This window comes from Tachysurus vachellii, chromosome 23 (genome assembly GCF_030014155.1).
Source record: "Tachysurus vachellii isolate PV-2020 chromosome 23, HZAU_Pvac_v1, whole genome shotgun sequence".
Classification (NCBI taxonomy): Eukaryota; Metazoa; Chordata; class Actinopteri; order Siluriformes; family Bagridae; genus Tachysurus; species Tachysurus vachellii.
The window spans coordinates 5,364,154-5,382,335 of NC_083482.1; the positions used below are offsets into that span (position 1 = coordinate 5,364,154).

General features: G+C 37.9%; 1 protein-coding gene across 1 annotated transcript in view; it reads left to right on the plus strand.

The window, feature by feature from the left end:
* ptpn5 (protein tyrosine phosphatase non-receptor type 5) overlaps positions 1 to 11,863 on the plus strand; it is a 551,551-nt gene extending 539,688 nt beyond the window's left edge. The window contains exons 12-14 of the mRNA XM_060859760.1: positions 1,419 to 1,579; positions 7,120 to 7,233; positions 9,313 to 11,863. Of these exons, the coding sequence (XP_060715743.1) occupies positions 1,419 to 1,579; positions 7,120 to 7,233; positions 9,313 to 9,406 (369 nt within the window). The 3' untranslated portion in view covers positions 9,407 to 11,863. The remainder of the gene's footprint in view (positions 1 to 1,418; positions 1,580 to 7,119; positions 7,234 to 9,312) is intronic.
* The last annotated feature ends 6,319 nt before the right edge of the window (positions 11,864 to 18,182 follow it).

Consider the following 18,182-nt stretch of genomic DNA (forward strand, 5'->3'; position numbering starts at 1 on the left):
TCGTTGCAAAGTCCACATACTGTAGCTAGAAACACACACAGAGTTCTTGCACCATTCCATGTTGATGTAAACACACACACCAACACCATGAGCCTTACCATACAGAGCTGCATTTCTGTCGGCACGAAACGAGGTGAGCCCATCTAGCTGAATGGCGTTGTTTGGAACTGTGTCATGAGCCTCGCCTCCATGAAAACAAAGACACAGCAGTTTCTAAATTCTCATCGGGTAGAGCAGTCGATTCTGATGTAGTTCATTTTGTTGTCCAGGGAAGAAAAATTAGAAAGTAGAATGGACAGGAGAGCCTAGCATGTTTTTAGCCTAGCATGGACACCCACCCACTTACCGTGCTTCCGCTTCCTTGAGCACCGCTTTTAACATCCGCTTTTCAGTTTTAAATAAAAGCAAGCCAGACTAAACCAATCACACAGTTTTTAAATGCAAGGCATTGGCTATGTGTGGAATTTAGACACTGTGTATAACATTCTAAATCCTCCTCAATTACTCTCATATGGATCATGTCTATATGTTTAATTCATGCTGAGAGAAATGGGCAAACGAAGGGATAAGTGAGGGCCTTGCCTGCTCCCAGATCTGTCACCAGGTGGTCTTCTGCCAACAGGATCACCTCATCTAGTGATGCCAGACAGTGGAACTGGACCAATTTTATGTCCATTATTTTAATACACAGCAGTATGCTCACGTGTTTAAAAAGAATAATACTTATACGTAAAAAAAATAAAATAAAGCAACTGGCAGTCTGAGAAGAATGTCCAGTCTGTTTGATGTGAAAAGAAGCCTAACTCAAAAACTGTGAAGGTTTTGAAAATATTATACTGTTCCACTACGTAAAACCTTTCATTTGAAAATAAATAAATGAAACATAGAACAGAAGAAGCAGAAGCTGCTTTGATCTAACTAGAAAGAAGTCCAGTTGACATGACTCAAATTCCAGATAACCATGCATGGATTACAAAATGGATCTTCACAGACACAAAACATAGAACATTACTTTGTTTATGTTTGAGCACAAAATAATATTGGTTGCATGTAATTTCATACATATTTTTTATAAGATCTACCATAGCTAATTATATATATTTCATATATATTTTTTATAAGATCTATCATAGCTAATTATTTATATATATATATATATATATATATATATATATATATATATAGATATATATATCTATATATATATATATATATTATATATATATATATATATATATATAAAACATGAAAGTAATTTATTATTCATTTAACTTTCTTAGTTATTTCCTTTCTTTCTCAGCTCAAATATACTTTTTTCAGTGTTTATTACAGTGTTTGTGCAAAATCTTTGTTTCTCTCCTGTTTCATTGCTAACTTCCTAAATACTTTTGTGTGTCTGTGTGTGTGTGTGTGTTTAGTATGAAAGTGAGGAGCGCAATCTCAGGCACTACTGGTACACATCATGGCCAGATCAGAAAACTCCAGATAAAGCCCCACCTCTTTTACAATTGGTTCAAGAAGTGGAAGAAGCAAGGAAACAGGCTTCACCCTCTAGTGGCCCTATCATTGTTCACTGCAGGTACTCTAACACCATAGTGTTCTTGAGCATATTTATTACTTTCTATAAGTGCTTAAGAACATCATATACAGGAGGTAGGCAAAATAATGCAAATAATTGTGAAAGAGTGTCATATAAGCTTATATACAATTTATTAGTATGTATTTTTCTGCTTTTCCATTTTCCATCATAACCATGCAATTATTTAAGGTTGTGGTCATGTGAAGTCATTAATGATCACAGAGTTGTTTGACTCCTTTTTAAAACCTAATGATAACTGAAATCACCTAAACAACGCTGATCAAACGTTTACATATCCCTGGAGGTTTGGCTACATTATAAAAACACAGGTTGACACAAAGAGGTTTAAATGGATATTAAAGGGACGTTTCCATATCTGTAACTTGTTGTAATTAGTGTCTGTGCATAAATAGTCAGTGAGTTTCTCAAGAAAGTGCTCAACATAAGCTTCCTGTTTTCCCGTGGAGGACGACGTCTGTTTGTGGAGGATGTCACCAGCCTGAGTTTTTTTTTCCATTTTCTTTCTTTATTTTTTCATGCTCCTATGGGGAGGTTGCTTGTTACCAGCATTTGGTAGAGGATTTCGTAATCCCTCCCTCCCTTTCTGGATGTGGATCTGGCCATGACTGGGCTGGGATTGTTGCTCTAATTTCTGCTCAGCTGTGGACATCCCTCTGCCCTTCTGCTCAGCTGTGGATGTCGTTCAGCCCTTCTGCTCATCCGTGGACATTTCTCTGTGCTTCTGCTCGGCTGTGGGCATTGCTTGCTGTGTTCCTCGCTACCCCCACCTGCCTTACCATGTTCCCTGCTACTCCTGGATCTTACTGGGATCATTGTTTCCCCGGACTTTCGGGCATGATCTGGGATTCGTGCGTTGGGAGCCAGGCCTCAAGGGGGATACTGTCAAGATCACACAAATCACGGACATTTTACCTGTTGAAAAATTAGGGGGTGTTCCCGCAGTTGCCTCTTGTGCCGTCTGTTTTTGTTTACATTTGTGTTCACGTGTCTGTTCCACCCTAGTTTTAATTTCCTACTGCCTCTGCACACTTGTTCCTTATGTCTCTAATTGTCTTCCCTTTTTTAACGCCTGCATTGCCTTGCCTTTCCCCCGGTAGCACGAGTTCCTCTTGTTCTTTTGAGTTTCAGTTTCTTTTCTTTCCCCCAAGTTTTTTTCCAGAGTGTTTTCTGGTTTTGTGTTATGTTTTAAGTAATAAATCTATCCCCATGTTTGGGTCTGGGTTTTTTTTTTATCTATGAAGACACCTCTGTTTTCCTAACAATAAAGCAGGATATAAAAAGATGTCTCAACACTTGAAAATGCTACTTAGTATCATTCAAACTCAAGATGGGTCTTGTTCTTGTGGTGGACCAGGTGGGTGAGGTTAGGGGTAGATGAGAAGACATCTGAATCCTGGACGACCAAATCTGACAAATCCTGTTGTTGGGATGGAGTAAGACCAGCCCCTGATCTTAGATCTCTGGATTTGAGTTAGATGTTTTACAAAGCTTGACATTTCACTCTTTATAGCCTTTATAGGGTCAACTTGTAAATGCTATTGGCATTGGTTGTCCTTTGAACATTTCGTGTGGTGTCAATTGTGTGATCCAGTTTGTCTGTAAGCGCATTTTCATCAGGGCAAATGGTAATGCATCATCCCAGTTGAGTTTGGTGCTGGCACAAATCTGAGCTACCTTTTCCTTATGCACAGCATTTGCTTTTTCTACCATCCCCTGAGACCAGGGATGATATACTGTACACACCCCATCCTTTGTTAATGCAAAGTGGGAAGTGTGGGATTATGCTAGTCTTGCTTTGCTTTGCTAGTCGTGGCATAGCAGTGACTATTGCTTCTACCCACTGACTAAGGTGATATATCACTACCAGTGTGTAGTGATTTCCTTCTTTCCTATCTATCATGTCCACAAACCTCAAAATAAAATGCTGAAATCGGCCTTGGGGATCTCTAATGTGGCTTATCAGTGCTGTAAAGTGTTTTCACACATTTCATTCTGCACATAGGATGCATTCTCTTAAGACCATTTCTACCATGCTAGGCAAGTATTGGAACCACCAATCCTTACTTTTTCTGGTTATAATTTCTGTCTTTTTACTTTTTACAATGATCTACCCCATGCGCTAATATTATCAACATTGGGATTAGGGATAGGGTGAATCATGCTACACCTTTCAATTGTCAGTTCTGGCGATGAGAGTATTACATCAGAACCTGTGCATCAAGTGTCACAGTGGGCACTGGATAATGTGGAAAAAGACTACAGAATCCAGTTTGCCCCATCATTCTCCTTTCAGTTTGTGCTGCCCACTGTTATAGGCACAGACCAAACCTCTTACCCCTAAGAGGAACTTCTTTCACTTATGAAGAAAAGGGCCATAGAACATGATCCCCTCCCAGATCGGGAATCTGGCTTTTACAGCCTGTATTTTGTTGCAGACCCATCAGGCGAGAGGAGACCTTAGATCTGTCATCTCAGCCAGGCTGTTTAAGAAGGAAGGACACCTATGGGCTGGGGTTTTTAGGAGCATCCTTTTCAGTAAGGGGTCTGTGCCCACTTCTCTTCCTTGCACAGATCTGTACCCTGGGTTGGCACATGGCAGTATTTTAGGACACCAGGGAGATTGGTGCGAAGTTAACATCATTCTGACAGCATGGGAACTTTAGCCAGGCATGTCTCAGTGGGTCCTGGATACTGTAGTAAAATGGTACAGGATCCAGTTCATCTCCCATCCTTCACAGATTCAAGGTGTGTTGCCCATGATGGTTGTCCACCAAGAGGAACTTCTCTCACTCCTGAGGAAAGGGGCCATAGAACATGTTTTTCTCCCAGATCAGGATTTCAGCTTTTACAGACAATATTTTGTTGTTCCCAAGAAAGAAGGGGGTCTGTGTCTGATTTTGTTCACAATGCTCATGCTCAAGGTTATTGTATTGCAGATCAGGTCTGAGAACTGGTTTGTGACAATAGACCTCAAAGATGCTTTTTTTCACATAGGCATTTTGCCTGAGCACAGGAAGTTCCTCAGGTTCACTTTCAGGACGAAGATTAACAGTGTTCTTCATTTTGGCCTAGCATTTTCACCACACACATTTAGTGCAATGGCAGCGAGTCGTCAAGATGCTGTGCTTGCCCCTATGAGGTCTCTAGGCCTCAGGTTGAACACAGTATGTACTTTCTTGTTCTTAGAGAACCACCTTTCTTGGGGTAGTTTGGGACTCCACCATGATGCAGGCACTTCTTTAGACTACTTTTATTCTGTTAGTAGTGAAAGCTATTCAGCTAGGCTGAAGCCTCTCTGGCATGGCAGCAGAAGCTAATGTTATCCCTTTGGGTCTGCTTCACATGAGGCCATTCCAGCTCTGGCTCAGAGGTAAGGGCTTTTATCCTCGCAGACATTCCCTCAGTTTCATAAGGGTTACAGGACGTGGGCTTCATACCCTTCTTATGTGGAAAAAAACGCAGTTCCTCAGTCCCGGTCCACTCTCTGTGCATGTCACCCGCACAGGACGCCTCACTTTCAGGCTGGAGAGTGAACTTGGACGGGCGCCCTGTCCAGGGTCTATGGAAGGGCTCTTATCTCACATAATTTGCCTGGAGATGAGGGCCATGTTTCTAGCATTGAAACTCTTTCACCTACCCCTCAGCATGTGTTAATGCGCACAGACAGCAATGCGGTGGTTTCCTATATCAATCAGCAGGATGATTTGTGTTCAAGCCAATATTCAGGTTGGCACAGCATATTCTGTTCTGTGCAGAGACCAGGTTTCTTTAGCTCAGAGATTTTTTTTCATAGAAGGGCATGTAAATCAGGAGGAAGACTTGTTGAGGCAGGTGTTAAAGCCCGGGGATAGGCGTCTCTGCCCGAGGTGCAGATTTTTCACCATGCAGAAGTGGATCTGTTCGCCTGCATGGAGTCGACCCAATGTCCGCTATGGTTTTCCCTCTCTCATTCAGCCCCTCTGGGCCTGGATGCCCTGGTACAGGCATGGCCGAGGTTCCATCTGTACGCCTTTCCCCCGGTAGCTTTGACCCTGCATGTCCTAGCCAGAGTGTGCCATGACCGGGTCAACCTTCTCCTAGTTGCTCCTCATTGGTCCCCTCAAATTTGGTTTACGGACCTAGACTCCCTCCTAGACAGCACTCCATTGGAAGTGTCTGTCAGGAATGATCTCCTCTCTCAGGCGCAGGGCCAATCCTACACCTCTGATGTGGAAGCTCTGGGTCTGCTTGCTCGGTACAGTGCTGGACATTCTCCTGTCGGGAACTTTCTCATGCCGTATACCCATCTATTTTAAAGGTGTACGTGGCTGCCATTGCTGCAAACCACAAACCTGTCCTCGGGGATTCCTTGGGTAGGCACCCTCTGATCGGTCACTTTCTGCTCAGTGCCAGGTGGCTGAGACCTTCCTGCAGACCATGCCTTCCTCCCTGGGACCTCTGTGGTCTTCAGTGGCTGCTGGAAGCTCCCTTTCAGCCCATGGAGTCAGTTTCTTACCCTGAAGATGGCTCTGCTCTTAGCCTTGGCCACCCTCAAAAGAGTGGGAGATTTGCAGGCCCTGTTAATCGCCCCCGCCTGCCTAGAATTTGCCCCTGGCATGTGAAAGCCTATCCCGCACCCCAGGGCAGGATATGTCCCCAATGTGCCCAGGATGGCGGGCTGTCCAGGCCTACTGTCTTCTGCCCCAGGAGTCAGTAGAGTAGGAAAAGTTGCATTTGCTTTTTCTTTTCTTGAGACTTATGTCCACCACTCAAGTTTGTGGCACAATTCCTCCTTCCTTTTTGTTTTGGGAGCCGGAACGGGTAATCCTGTCTCCAATCAGTGCCTGGTGAACCATTTCTTAGGCCTGTGATATGCATGGTTTTGCCTCACCTCATGGCATCAGTGCTAACTCCACCCCATTCCATCTCACCTCATCCTGTGCCTTAGCCAGGGGTGTTGCTCTTTAAGATATTTGTGCTGCAATGTGTTAGTCCTTTCCGCACACCTGTATCAGGTACTAGAACCTGGACCTGGACCTCACTTCTGTGAGGTGTTCAGAAATGTGTTCAGAATCTCTTGACAAGTTAAAAATGCAAATTATTTGGAAATAATTATATCTCTGTTTCTCTGCATCTTTTCATAATAGGCAAGGAATATTTCTTTTCAATTTTAAATGATTAGTTGTTTACACTAATGCAGTCAGTAATCAACCCTTTGCAGGATTTTCCTCATAAAATATTTTACAATAACCAACTGTACAAATTTCAGAACAAGGATGTGTTAATCTACTGACTGACTGATTTTGTCCACTTCATGTATGTTACTTTTTCTTTCTTTCTTTCTTTCTTTCTTTCTTTCTTTCTTTCTTTCTTTCTTTCTTTCTTTCTTTCTTTCTTTATCTAGTTTTTTTTTTCTTATATGTATCCTCTTAGATATTTTAAGTTAAGTTTCTAGACGTTTATTAATCAATATTCTGACATAAACATCATTTTATTTTAATGAAAAAAAAAAGAAAATAATAACCTATTCAAGATTTCAGTGCAGGAATTGGCCGCACTGGCTGCTTCATTGCCACTGCTATCCTGTGTGAGCAGCTAAGACATGAAGGAGTGGTGGATGTCTTGAGAACCACCAGCCAACTTCGTTTGGACAGGTATATTTGGATTGTATTAATATTCATTACACATTATGTAAATCTATAGATTTACAGATGTAAATCTATGTTGTTGTCTGTGACAAAGTGATCAAAATAATTTTGAAGCATAGAGCCTGTATGCTGGTTTCTTTCTGTTTCAGTTTCTGCCTATAGGGAGGAGTAGAATAGAGGAAAAAAAGGATCTATGTAGGCAGATGCCAGGGCAGGAGCAGCTGTTTCAGTTAGTCAGAGTAAACATGAATTTAAAAAAAAGACACTGAACAAACTATGTCCCTTACAATGCAACTAAGAAATAAAATTCTAATTAAATTAATTATATTGCAAAGTTTTTTGGGAGCTTATAAAGAATATAGCTGTGGGTTCTTTGTCTTAGCAATGGAAGTTAATATGATGGTTACAGATAATTGTGATATTGGCCTATAGTTACACAGATGACAAGTGTTGAGGTTATGTTTGTCAAGGGTTTTTATAGCTGCAAGGATTTAGGTACATACAGTAGCTGGGGCTGAGGGATAAAATGATTATTTTTAAATGGTGTTTGATTTGCTTCTGGTTGTATTTGTTTAATGACATTTGTAGTTATGGTATCTAGTATACAAGTTGGTTATTTGGAAGAACAAATTTGTGAAATTGGTTTGATATAATTAGATCGATTACCTACTATTATGGTGGAAAGATATGCTGATCTCCTGGCCTGTTTCTATTGCCTGGCAATTGCAGCAGTGTTCACAGATGGTGTGTTGAATATTGCAAAGTTCAGCCATTGAATCAGCCGGTCACCCTAAAAGTGCCAGTATACCTCTTTCTATTATTTGAGGTATATTGGCACGGTCCTTGTCTGACCATTACAATGGACTGCTTGAGGACATCACCAAATGCTAACTACACTAGGCAATGTATTTAACCTGGTTCTCTGAGAAGGGAATAAGACACTGTGTTGTTTGCTACATGCCGAGCATCCGGTCGCAATTCTTTCAAACAAGTAGAAGATGGAGTGATGTGACGTAGATGCTTTGCTTCACCACATGACCTCCTTGAGCCAATAGTTATGCATGTTTTCACACAGAGCTTTAGACTAGACACTGCTTCCGCAAAGAGGCGTTCCCATAGTGTCATGCCATGATGCAGTGTCTCGTTCTTTTCTCAGGGAACTGGGTTAAACAAATAACCCAGTGTAGTTTTTTTATATATTTTCCCTCACTACAACACCCTCCAGGTGTGGTTGTATATTGGTTACCTCAATGCAAAAAATGGTTATATAAACCCAAGGCTATGCTTGAAATGGGCATAATGTGTGCTCCACAGTAAGTGTATTGGTACCCAAGGCCACTATGTTGGTCCCTTGACCATAATATTCCAGCAAAAAACAGCCTTTTTTATTTTGTTCGGGTTTACAATGATTTGTCACAATTCCATTTGGTTTATTTGTTGCCCCAGCAATGTTTTAACATCTAGCATATGGCACTTTATTCAGATGACATTTTCTTTTACAGTAATGAGTGACTGTAGCATGATTAAGATTGTTGGGACTTCCAGCAACTGAAAATATGATATTTAGTCTTCCAATTCTGGTCCAAGGTCCAGAGGCATTCAATCAGGCTTTTTGTCAGGTAAAAGTGGTTTCCAGACTTTTTTCTCCAAAAGCACAGCATGTTTTAGAATGTGTTTGGTCATCAACTGGGTGCTCCTCACCCACGAATATTGCCTACTTGGGCACCCTTTTACCCTGTGTTCCAATCACAGCCAGCTCCAAAGCCTCCATCACATTAAAGATGGCAACTTGTGGATCACTCTTTGGTATTTGGAACTTCGTTAATTCAAGGTGGGCCACATACTAGATATGCAAATGGTTGTAGCATATTACTTCTAAAACCAGGGTAGAGACAGCAGTGTGTGTCTATGTGCAAAGTGAAATAATTCTGCTTAAAGGCAAAAGTAAAGAAATATGGAGAAATTACAAATCGTTACTGTATCAAGCCTACCTCCTGGCTTCTCATTTCTAACCCAACCCTGGCAAGTATACAGTAGCGCAGTTAAATGGAGTTAATGTAATATTTCTTTATTTTGTGTTTATAGGGGTGGCATGATTCAAACAGCTGAGCAGTACCAGTTTGTGCATCATGTTCTGAGTCTGTATGAAAGACAGCTGACTTGGAGACCAGAAGAATAGCATTTGCCACACCATGTCCTGACTGTGTCAACACTTTACATCTGCCTGCACAAGACCTCAACAAGTCAAGCATCTGTTGTGCTCCTGCTAAATGATGGGTTATGAGTAAATGTTCAAGATAATGTTCTTTAACTCAGGGCATCAACCCCCCAAAATGCTTCTGTGTATTAGAATCAGTATTAATTCATAAGGCATCATGGTGGACCAAGACATGCTCTCAACTAAAGTTACACTAATTATAAACCAGGCCTATGCCTTAATGTTGCTCCCACTCCACACCAATACTGACCCTGAAATATGGCCTAAAGATATTTGATCACTTTAGTAGAAACATTTGTATACCTGCTCATTTATGCAGTTATCCAATCAGCCAATCATGTGGCAGCAGCACAATGCATTAATTCATGCAGCTATAGGTCTTCACATCAGAGTTGGAAAAAATTGAATCTCTGTGACTGATTTCATTATTTCAGAAACTGCTGATCTCCTGGGATTTCCACACAAAACAGTGTCTAGGGTTTACACAGAAAGCTTCAAAATAACAATAGTAAGTCAAATAAGCACTATTTACAACTATGGTAAGCAGAAAAGTATTTCATAATGCACAATACTCCAAACCTCAACACACCTTGTGGGGGATAGGCTACAACATAGGAAGACCACATCAGTTTTCAATGTTTCCACTGCTTGCATTTTACTGCTGCAACAATTTATAAATTTAGCTGTAAAGTTAGTTTTTTTATTTGATAGTCTCCCCAAAATTACCAAGAAGTGCCTTGAAACAGTATATAGCTCCAAATGCTTTTCAGTGTATGTAATTTGAAATAATTAATTTATAATATTTTGTTCCATATTGATAGTGTCAAAGCTGTTCAAATTTAGACACCTAGTATTTACAGAAACTGTTAGATTATATATTTAATATGTAAATTATAAAATGTGAAGTGTCAATTAAAAAAGTATGTTAAGGTCATTCAAACAGTATTAAAGAAATAGCTAGTTACATTGTAAAAACAGGCCATCATTTGTATCATTTTAGGTGAGGAAAAATAGTGGTGCAAATAGACTTTCAAGTAGGCTGAACTGGAATACATAAAGCCTTTTGTTTTGGTTAAAAAGAAAGCACTGGCTTCCTTTTCAGAATGTGAAATTCATACATGAAATCTATTTTAAGTATGGTTTTTAATATTTCTAGCACATATATAAAATTCTTATAAATATCTTTTTCTTTTATGATGGCTTCAAACTGGCTTATTCCAGTCTAGTAGGTGTAGGATTTTGACATTCTATCAGAGTGGCAGACCTTTCAAGGTCAGTGTCTGGTTTCAGAGGAAGAGAGCAAATCCATTTAAAATGTATGTCTTTCTAATTGTATTTCATAGGAAAAACGTGTTAGTGGCACACATCAAATGCTGAACACTTGCCTGGTCACACGCTCTACTTGGTAGGATGCTTTTCTGTCTTTTACATCCTTTTCTGTAGGATAAATTTGAGTATTTACTCAATTTTTAAAAGTATTGTGAATGTGCAGCAAAAACAACTCATATGTATAGTGTGGATCCTGGAAAAAACTGCGTTAAACAATTCATGATTCATGTTCATGTCAACATACACTAGTTTGATGACAAAGATAGATTAGTAGAATAAAATTTGCAATATGAATGTTATTAATAAACTTGAGATTTTCAGTTACAGTTTAAATTCTAGATAATTTGTGCACAGCAATTTTCATAATTTCAAGGTCAGCCAAAGTTGCAAAATTCAAATATGTGTGCAAAGTTCACAGCAGGAATTATGGAGAAATTTAAGAAAATAGATAAGATAAACTTGTTTGCTACATATGGATAATTAATAATTCTCTGAAGCATTTCCTCCTCTTTACTACATTGTAAATAAAGGCTGAAAAAATAAGATAAAATAATATGTGATTGATTGTTGGCCAACCTGGGGAGTAATACACACAGACATTATTTTAGTGAATGAATAAACTCTTTAAACAATAGTCCAACCAATTAGTCAGTATTAGACAGAGCATAACCACAGCTGTATCATGTATTCCAGGTATAAAAACAAACAATGAACAAAATAGGATTCAAGTGGTATGGCAGATAAAACATTCAAGTATTTTTACAAGAATGACAAAGTTCCTTTAAGGGGAACCTAAAAGAGAAAATGTACCTTTTCTCAAGAATATCTCATTTTCTAAATATGTTTAAAAGAAAGATGTATACTTTTAAGACCATCATTCCAGAATGTAGTTTAAGAATGTCATTGAATTAACAGTTGAAAGTTCAAGAGGATGCATGTAACAGTATTTATTAGTTTAGTTATTTGTTTGAAAGTGCATAGGATGTTGGCCTATTTTAACCAAATTATTTCTGTTAACTGTTTCTGTTTAAAAGCACCTGTAATGTACAAATGTTCAGTGGAAAATTTCAGAGCACAGGATATTTTACATCCAGCGCATGCCATTTCTTATGTGGAATAAAAAATTTGAAATATATATATATATATATATATATATATATTTATATATATATATATATATATATATATATATATATGAAACCAGTCTTTTTTGCCATTTTGTTTGTTTGTTTGTTGACGTAAAGTTTGGCTGATTATCTGAGGCAGTTAAATAAAATCATTGTAATGCACCTGTGAGCGTGAGCTACAGTAGTGTGCAAAGGTGTTAGGCACCATATTTTTTAAATATGTTTATTTGATGTCTTTTACAAAAACAAACAAAAAGCAAAACAAAACAGAAAAAACAAAACAACACAAACAAAAATTACAGTAAGTGTCAGTGTCAGAAAGGAAGAATAATGGACCACTTTTTGACCAAAAGTTAAAGTGAAGGCAGTCAGGGATTACCTGTAAAAACCAAAGTGTGACTGACAGAAGGACTGTGGCTTTCCCAAAAAGCTTATATTAAACCACCAGCCAATTTCCTTAAAACTGTACAAAGTGTACTTTGTACTACTGATGTTTGTTTTTTTAAAGCAAAGGGTTGTCATGCCATAATATTTTCTTTGTTTAATTTAATTTTTTTATTTTGAAGGCATATTTGCTTTACAGCATTTCTTATAATGTGACTATGACTTTTGCACAGTGTATTTGGAACATTTCTAGGAAATCTGTAGCCCAGAGGGTTTTGTGTAGATATGTGACATTCACATTATTCAAATGGACTTAAGATTACTTTGTCAAACATTCCAGTGAAGCTTCTAAGATGTATCCTTTAACAAAACTATCTGAATGTATGTTTGCTGTTTTTTTTTTTTTTTTTGTTTTTTTTTATCATTCAGGACTTTATTTTCTAGATAAATGTAATACAGCAACTAAACCTAAAAAATAGGTACTGTCCATCCTACTGTAATATAGAAAGTGTAAAATATTCTACAACTCACTGTTTGTCACATGTACACTATAAATATATATAAATTCAACATCCAAAAATAAAGTGACTGATATAATTTTTAATCATTTCAGACCACAGATGTATAATGTATAATACTGTACATGGGACTATTGTGAGATTCTGATAGCTGGAATTACCATCTTAGCTATAAGCTGTAAACATTACTTGGTCCAAAATGAAGCCCTTTAAGAACGTAACCATTTTTAAAAAGATTACATTTCTGAATAAATTGGTCTACACTTATATGTATGTCAAATTGATTATAAAATGTCACTACACATGCCCTGCTTTTTATTATTACTGTATTTTTCCATGCTTTGTGTTCATTTACATTTATTACATTTGTTTATTTCTGTTAAGTGAAATGATGAGATTTCCTGTAATAAAATGAAGGGTGCTATATAAATAATAATTTTGAAGCTCATTTGTTTGTTGTTATTATTATTATTATTATTATTATTATTATTATTATTATTATTATTATCATTATTATTATTATTATTATTATTATTATTACTACAGTAGTAGAAGTCATAGTAGTAGTAGGAGTTATTTTATATTTCCCTTCACATTTGCAGACTGAACTCAATTCTTTATATTTTGTTATAGAAGGAAAATTTAGAAAAGCCAGAATCTCATTAACTCACTCACTCATTTTCTACCGCTTATCCAAACTACCTCGGGTCACAGGGAGCCTGTGCCTATCTCAGGCGTCATCGGGCATCAAGGCAGGATACACCCTGGACGAAGTGCCAACCCATCGCAGGGCACACACACACACTCATTCACTCACACACTCACACATTACGGACAATTCTCCAGAGATGCCAATCAACCTACCATGCATGTCTTTGGACCGGGGGAGGAAACCAGAATACCCGGAGGAAACCCCCGAGGCACGGGGAGAACATGCAAACTCCACACACACAAGACGGAGGCGGGAAAGCCAGAATCTATTCAATTCAATTCACATTTATTTATATAACGCTTTTAACAATGGACAGAACATAAGAAATATAAAACAAAAAATTCAATATTATACAAAAATTCAAGATTAATATTAGACTTATATTTAAATGTGTTTGTATTTATCCCCAGTGAGCAAGCCTGAGGTGACTGTGGCAAGGAAAAACTCCCTTGTATAGAAGAGGAAGAATCCTTGAGAGGAATCAGAGTCAAAAGGGAACCCATTCTCATTTGGGTGACACTGAAGGGTGTGATTATAAATATACAGTCCGGCAATTGTATATTGATGAGGAGATTGTTGTCTTCAAAGACCACATTTATTTGGTATCTTCTCTTAGAAAGATACCAAATAAATGTCAAGACTGAGGCTGAAACAAGCTATATTTCAACAGGACTTCAGGTGGTTGTATAGGTTCCCTTTCAAGGGAACTCGATGCTGCATCAGGGCTGACTCTGTGGGAACACTTCTTTGAGGAACTGGTGTCTCCCAAGACATTTTAACGGCTTGGGAAGGACAAATGAAGAATTGATTATGCTCCAGCGAGTTAATATAAGGGCATCTATGTCACATTACTCCAGCTTCTTTGTCTTCAGGATGCGATCTGTGTATGTTGGTGTCTATTGTCTGTCTTATTGTCTAAGGCAAGGGCAAAAGAAGATATATAAAGACTAGGGTCTTTTCTTCTTTATCATGGAACGAGCAATCGTAGGGCATTACGAGCAAATTTTTTTCATAATATCTGCTCTCACTGGCTGCATTTCAGGCTGGAGTTCCGTGTCTCTCAAAGGTAGCACGTCGGCTTTGATTATGGAGGTTGCAGGTAAAGTTTGCGGAATAGGAACGAGAGATGGGTGAGCTCTTTCTCTCATACTCTCCGTGGACTCTAATGTCTTTGCTTTGACTCGGGGGCTCACTTTGAGATTTTTCACAGTGGGTCATTTTCACCTCCTGTCCTCCTCTTTTCAGGTTGTACTGCCCATTGTTGTTAGCACAGACCAAATCTCCAAGAGGTACTTCTCTCACTTCCGAGTAAAGGGTTCATAGAACATGTTCCCCCTCCAGATCAGGACTCCGGCTATTATAGCCGGTATTGGGTGGCAGACCCTTCTGACTGCTGGGGTTCCTAGGTGTGTCCTTTTCTGGAAGGCTTCCCCTACTTCCTGTCCCACTCCAGGGTCCCAGTTCCTGCAGGGCTATTGATGTTCTGTTTCTAGTCTGCTCGTGCTCTCTCACTGCCTCTGGCACAGTCATAGACCAATGCATGGTGGCATGGAGCTCCTAGCTTTCCCCTGATTCTAGCCAGGATCATTGCCCCTTTGGACTTTCGCGCGTGGTTCTGGGTTGGCACGTCAGGAGCCGTGCCTTGAGGGGGGTACTGTCATGGACGGCTTGGACTGTTCCCTGTCGGTTTGTTTATCTGTTGCGTAGTCTCCCTAGAGTTTTCCATGTGTTTTTGTTTTCTTAAAAAATCTCCTTCTGTGTCATCCCTGCAGTTTGGTGTGGATTTTATCCATAAAAACACCCCAACTTCTCTGATGCTTTGATCCTAGATCAAGCATGACTTGCTAGATAAAGTTAAATGTGTTCTTCATGCACTTTGGGTAATCAAGATGGAATGTGTATAATAGTCCAAACAAGAGATAAACAGAGAGATGCGGGTCCCTGACATCATCCATAACAATATCTCCCTCTATGAAGATAGCAGTGGAGACTAAATGTACAGGGATCCAGGAAGAGCAGTGAGGAGAGTCTTGAAAAGATAGGAATATATCTAATGTAGACATTAGGCAGAGCTGTACATACATTTTTCAATAGCACAGGTCACACAAAACTTGTGTATTAATCTTATAATTTTTTTAATAATTTTACTATAAATATTAAATACTTACAAAGCAAACCTTGAAAAATTCTGAGGAGTTGTCCCCAAGAAGGACATGGACACCACAGAGATCCACAGTGCACTGAATTCTGTTTCCTGAAAAAAATTAAGGCGTATATGATTATGAGTCCATGTTATTCAGAGTGTGTAAAGAATGCCTTATTATTTGTAATTTGCTACAGTGTAGCTGTTTCAGGAAACCATATTTTATTTTAGTATTTTATATATATATTTTATATAAATATGCCATTGTCTTATTTTGATAGACTGTTTTTTCTAACATTTAAAAGCATGAAGAATAGTACTCTAATTTAAATGGATCATTCATAGATTATCTCATGCCATGCCATGCCCAGTTACCTACCTTCTTTCTTAAAGACAACAATTTTTATGAAATTAATTCATTTCAGTTTATACTATAGTCTTCTTGTTTCATGCTTAAGTAACACAATGATAATGACAATTCATATGACCCAATGGATAAATCAATGAAAAATTATAGGTGTGTGCAAGAAACACAGTAATAGTTGGAACGTTTTTAACTGTAATGCTGTCACATGAGGAAGGGGCATTGTGGCGGTAGGGTTGAGTGGTTTAGTACGAGTTGTCATTGTTGGCATGGAGGATCGTCAATTCTTGCACAAGTTTCACATTTTCTTACAACACAATAACGTCCTAATAACGTTATACTGAAGGCAATTCCATTTTATTGTTTTTTTTGTTTCACATACAGTATTGCTTCACTTAACACGGCTGATTAACATGGATTAACTGATGTTTTTATTTAAGTGTCAAATGAGCATCAGCTTTCAATGGCATTTTATGAATTCATAGAGATTATTTTTCTAAAAATCTTTGTATCTGTTTATCTGAAGACATTCATCTGGGATGGCATGAGGCTGAGTAAATTATGAGTCTTAAATATAGTTTTAAAGACATACAGTAGCAGTAAGAAATTAAGCTGCATTCACACATGAACAAACATTCTTGACTCAACTTGCTTTAGTAATTTTGATAAGGTATTACACAAGGTTTTAGATGGAAATGGATGAATGGAAAATCTTCATTAGACGAAGTGTGGTGTCAAGTTCACCTAAGAATTCATTCCAGTTTTTTGCACGCAATTCTAGTAAATTCTGCAAAAAAAAAATCATTTTTAGGTATTACAGTGTGTGTTATGTTCATTGCCATTTGAAAATTGAAGTCTTTCTCTGTTCTTTTTGCATTGTTGTAAATGCTAATATGATTTTAAAGAACTATTAAATGTTACATTTGGTTTACCGCTGTTGTAATTTATTCATATTTAAAATTGAGTGTTTTTTAGTCATTGTTTTCTTTTCAATTGCAGTTCTTCAGTGCATGTCCTCATCATTTATCATTTTCTAAAAACAAACACACAAATAAAAATATTTTCTATTATATTTGGAATGTTTTCCTGCAAGCACAAAGATACTATAATTTTGTCAGCTATAATAACAAAACTAGTTCTGTAAACTTACACTCCCATCTAGTGGGCAAATCATGTACCAACTGGTCACTTTTTAACTTTAAACTTCATGTTTTTTTTTACAGAAGGAAGCATGAATAAAATTATTTTGGAATACTACATTTATAAAATCAGTCAGAAGAATGTCAAAAAGCAAAAAGCCTGGTTAATCTTAAGTTTTCTTCTAATATTTTGCTCATTAGGGATACATTTTAAATTAATAATTTATTTCCTCAATTTATCTATTCCTGTAAAGCTACTTTACGACAATATCCATTATACAAAAATAACATTTAGATAAAAATATTGTTCTTATAATTGTTCTGACACTAAATTACACAAAAGTACAGTATGTGGACACTTGTCCATCATACCCATATGTGGGCCTTCTCCAAACTCCTGCCACAAAGATGGAAGCAAACAACCCCAACTCAACCCTGACACTTGTCCTCAACCCCATCTCTCCCTGGGTTCTATGCACAGCCTTTGCTCATCTCTGAGGCCTATCCACAAGCCAATCACATCCCTAAAACCTGTGCAGGGGTTGATGTTTTTCTTAGTGCAAGCATTTTATTTTATTGACAAGCAATGCAACTATTTTTCACACTACACCTGAATTTGCCTTCACATTTTATTAGGCTACATAGATTGGCTACAATATAAACTCCCAGATGATAATAGAAACAGAGATACAGCTTAACTCCCTGCATTTAATCTTGACATGAGGAGTGAAACGATACAAAAACAAAATGCAAAATTCAAAAACAGCATTTAGGATTTCACATAAAACTAGATGAAATACTGAGACTTGGTTACAAAATCAGTTACAGTGGACAATAAAAGGACATTTTCATCTGATATTTTCCACCCTTTATTAATTTTCACTGAGAACCAGTACAAGCATTAGATTAACCAAACTAAACAGGCTTTAACAGAATATTTTGCTTTTTGCAACACAGGATTGTCACACCACCATCTGCAGTTGCTTTTATTAAATGATATTTTTGCTTTTATGAATGATAT